This window comes from Macrobrachium rosenbergii, chromosome 11 (genome assembly GCF_040412425.1).
Source record: "Macrobrachium rosenbergii isolate ZJJX-2024 chromosome 11, ASM4041242v1, whole genome shotgun sequence".
Lineage (NCBI taxonomy): Eukaryota > Metazoa > Arthropoda > Malacostraca > Decapoda > Palaemonidae > Macrobrachium > Macrobrachium rosenbergii.
The window spans coordinates 26,774,264-26,779,061 of record NC_089751.1 but is presented as its reverse complement, the minus strand read 5'-3'; the positions used below and the strand labels follow the sequence as shown (position 1 = coordinate 26,779,061).

General features: G+C 37.6%; 1 protein-coding gene across 1 annotated transcript; it reads left to right on the top strand.

Annotated features, from left to right (window-relative positions):
* The first annotated feature begins 3,668 nt into the window (after positions 1-3,668).
* Positions 3,669-4,505, top strand: LOC136843500 (myosin heavy chain, clone 203-like). The gene has a single exon (XM_067112036.1). The coding sequence runs from the start codon at positions 3,669-3,671 to the stop codon at positions 4,503-4,505; it is 837 nt and encodes a 278-aa protein (XP_066968137.1).
* Positions 4,506-4,798: the final 293 nt, after the last annotated feature.

Genomic DNA, 4,798 nt, shown 5'->3' with positions numbered 1-4,798 from the left:
GATACTCATTTGCGTCAGAGACTGGAGGGGGAAGGGGTAAAGGATGAGGGGGCTTAGGGTAGGACGGAGGAGGAGGAAGAGGAAGAGGACGAGGGTCCAATGACCTCGGAGGACGAGGAGGAAAGGTTTGCAAGGAAGAGGAGGAGGTGGATGCCGAAGGGGGAGATGGGTGGGTAGGTTGCTGAGGTGTTGCATAGTCGATTCCGGGTCTATACTTCTTAGCAGGAGGGCGAACTTCGTCCGTGAAGTAACCAGAAGGCGGCGATCGCTTTTTCTTATGTCGAGTCATGGTATCCAATTGACTTCCACAAAGATAAACACTTCCAAACATCGAGGATAATCCAAAAAACAACTGCTAAGGGCGAGTGATAAAACCATGACACTGCCGAAAACAGTGTAGGAATTAGCACTAACCAGTGGAGTCTCACCAGAAACTCACACCAGGACGTCATCTCCTGTGGCAGAATTATCAAAAACACCACGATATTTGGGAGAGCCCCAGACTCGTGACGTTACGACTACTAGAGGTGCTCATCATCCAGCAAGAAAAGCTCTCTCTTAATACGCCTCAGGAAGTGTTCTTCCTTCCCCCAAATTTAAGGACAATAATACCAAGACCTGTGACCGACACCAGAACAAGTAACACCCCCCTGCCTAGAAAGACCAGATCAGGTGAACAATCCTGTAGGAGAGCACCAGGCCGTGACATCACGCAACACCACGCACCACCTAGTGATGCCATGCCCCTACCCCGCCAGTCAGCCAGACTACAGCAGCGCTACTTTTATGTAATGTTCATTTATTTATTATTCTTCTGTTTATATCTGCTATTCGTTTAAGATTACTTCTTTATAGATGTTGAGCTTTCTGGCTTTGTTATGCAGTAGCGTAGTTTTCCCGGGAGGTCTTAAGAAGACACAATTGATTTTCTTTCTTCATTAGCGCCAAAGAAATAACTTTACAATAGAAGTACAAGGTGAAATGTTGTTCTAGCGCTAGTTTATAAATCTCGTTGTTCCTCAGTTCTGGCCCCTCTCTCTCTCTCTCTCTCTCTAAGTTTTTGTCTCTCTCTCTCTCTCTCTCTCTTAGAATATTTAATTCCTAGCTTATCTCTCTCTCTTCTCTCTTATAAATGATCTATTCCTTCTTCTCTTCTAACTATCAATGTCTAACAATGGAAGGTTTTCTCTCTCTCTCTCTCTCTCTCTCTCTCTCTCTCTCTCTCTCTCTCTCTCTCTCTCTCTCTCTCTCTCTTTCGTTATTTTGATTACCACTTAGAATATTTAGAATTCCTAGTTATCACTACAATTTAATTAATTGAAACTTTACCCTGGTGACTGGTTTAATTATCCGAGAATGGACGAGCAGACCAACATGGAATTATTATAGATGGTCTCCCCTCTTCTAGAAATAAAAAGCAGGCTTGTACGAGACAACCAATAACACTGAAAGAGGTTGCTGGTCACAAGTCGTTCCTTGGTCATATAACCCCAGAGACATGTAAAGCAATTATTCAAGTTATGCAACACGGGTTTACAAAGGTAGAAAGTAACCATGTTGCATACACAGCATCCTGCATAGTCTAGTGGTATATAGTCTAGTAGGCAATAGGTCTATGATCTGTTAAAGCAGAATAGGCCCTAACCTTCGTTTCTGTAGCCAAGTGAGGGTAAAATCTTCAACTTTTTTGTACAAAAATATTTTAATTTATTAAAGGAAAATTGAAATATTATTGAAAATATTATTGTCATAAACTTTTATTTTATGTACGGAAAATAACAATGTGATTTAAACAATACTACCAATACATACATACATACATACACACACATATATGTGTGTGTATTAGTGCTATTGTTTAAATTACATTGATACTTAATATATCTTATTAAGTATATATATGTGCAGTGTGTATTTTAGTTTTCATTGTAGTGTTTAAGATTATATATATATATATATATATATATATATATATATATATATATATATATACATATATATACATATATATACATATATACATATATATATATATATATATATATATATATATATATATATATATATATATATATATATATATATATATATATATTTATATATAATATATATATATATATATATATATATATATATATATATATATATATATATATATATATATATATATATATATATATATATATATATATATATATATATATATATATATATATAATTACATAATCCGAGATTTTTGTTATATTCACAGGTTTTAAAGATGTAAATATCGTTTAATATCCAACTTACTCTACCTCAGGGATAACACACACAAAAGGGGGAATTATAATTGGTAAGTGCTTCATCACCAGTGGGATTCGAACTGCCGACTGGTTAGGAAACGACGACGTACAGTGACGCTTTTAACACTGAGCCATCGATGGTAAGAGCGTCCCTTTATTAATTATCAATTTTCTTGAGTTTATGTTATCCCGATATAGAGTGATCTGGATATTATACATTTGTAGCTTAATATTTGTGAATACACACAGTACATACATACATGCATACGTACATGCATACATACATACATATGTATGTATATATATATATATATATATATATATATATATATATATATATATATATATATATATATATATATATATATATTCACAAATATTAAGCTACAAATGTCATTATAATATCCAGTTCACTCTATCTTGAGGTTAACATACACACAAGAAGAATTATAACATATTTATATAAGTTAAGTATAGCTTAGTTTAACCAGACCACTGAGCTGATTAACAGCTCTCCTAGGGCTGGCTCGAAGGATTAGACTTATTTTACGTGGCTAAGAACCAATTGGTTACGTAGCATCGGGACCTAAAGTTTATTGTGGAATCCGAACCACATTATACCGAGAAATGAATTTCTATCACCAGAAATAAACTCCTCTCAGTCTTCACTGGCCGGCCGGAGACTTGAACTCATAGCAGAGTGCTAATTAAAAAACTCTTTGACTCGTCCAACAAAAGAACTACAAATATTATATAAATGTTTATATATATATATATATATATATATATATATATATATATATATATATATATATATATATATGTGTGTGTGTGTGTGTGTGTGTGTGTGTGTGTGTGTGTGTGTGTGTGTGTTATTTTTAAATGAACTAAAGAAATTTAGACTTAAATACTTGTTTTTTGTTAAATTTTAATTTTTTCATTCTCTTTTTGTGTTATAATCAACTGTGACTGAAATTATAAAAGTTCTAACTTCCTTTGTAGTTACTTGTCCGTCGGAGACATTTATTTTCTCATCTTCAAGGTCGTCTTCATTTACATGATCTCTGAATCCGTCGAAGCCTTCAGGAGCCTCTTACACCATTCCCTCAATTTCTCCAAGTGCTTTCGAAGGCTCCGTGAGGAATCTCCCGAAGAAAGAATCGCGTTGAAGCCGAAATAACGATCTTTGGAATTCTCGAAGCTCAGTGGCTTTTTCTGATTCTAGCATTTGATCAGGTTGAAAGAAAGGTAACCATGTCTGTATTTGACAAAGTTACTTTTGTTGTGAACATCTTACTGGCTCTGATCCGTCCTGGATCAGTGATATCTTTTGTAACTGGAAATGTTATCCAAAACCTTGGATATTTTATTTTTAATAAAAACGCGATGGCTCTTATTCTGGGAGGGCTTCTTGAAAACGTGTGCGACAAGTACATGGAGGAGAAGAAGAATGGCCGACGTGCTCGAGATGCCATCGCTCGACTGGAAGACGACCTTAACCATGCTACGGAAATGATCTCCCTACTGAACGAGGCGCGGAAGGAGGCTGAGGAGAAAAACTTGAGTCTCCTTCATGAAATTGACGAGAGGAAGAATAACGAAGCAGCCCTTATTCAGAGGAATGATGATTTACACAACGAGATGAAGAAGAAAATGGAGGATTATGAAGACGCATTGATCCGGAAAGGAATGGAAACAGACCATCTAAAGGAGCAGCTCGCAGACAAAGATCAAGAATGTGAGAGGAACCAAAAAAAACTGGAAGAGCTGCAGAGTCAAGCATCGGACAATGATTTCTATTGTGGTTACCTAGAAGAGAAAGTCAAGGCACATGAAGCGGAAAGGAAACGACTGAAAGAGGTGACCACAAAACTCGAAGATCAGCTGCGAGCCTCACAGCGAGAAGCACCTGTTCTTCTTGCAAGAAATCGTAATCAAGAAAAAAATCACGGAAATGAGGTGCAGAGGAATTTAACTGTTCAGGAGAATGTCCATACCCTGGAAGACAGACTTCAGTTGCTGCAACGGGAAAATGAAAGCCTGAATGAGAAATTATCTAAAAGAGAACGAGAAATGGCATCAGTGAATAATTCTATAGTAAGTGACAATGATAAGAATAATGCTCTGGTTGAAGAGAACAAGGTTCTCAGAGACAAGATCACCGAACTAGCAGATCAAAACGGAATGCTCCAGAAAAAAGTACGCAGGAGAAGACGCAGGTAGAAGTTCTTCATCGGCGTCGTGTTCCGGAGGCGTTGCGATCTCCTTGGTCCATACGATGGGGTTGGCTTTGGGATGGGTGTTGGCTGCTGTATCCCCCACCCCCACCCCCCAAGCTTGCAGCCAACGGGAGGCCCCCACCTCCCACACACCCATCCTCCAGCCAACCTCATCGACTGGGTCAAGGCGATTGCAACGACCCTCGGAATGTGACGGAACAGCATCAACAAACGGCCAGTCAGGATTCTGGCTGCATCCACCCACTAACTGTACCCTTACAGAAGGTCTTCTCATTA

Coding starts and splice junctions, on each gene's coding strand:
- LOC136843500 (XM_067112036.1), top strand. CDS start 3,669: ATGGCTCTTATTCTGGGAGGGCTTCTTGAAAACGTGTGCGACAAGTAC.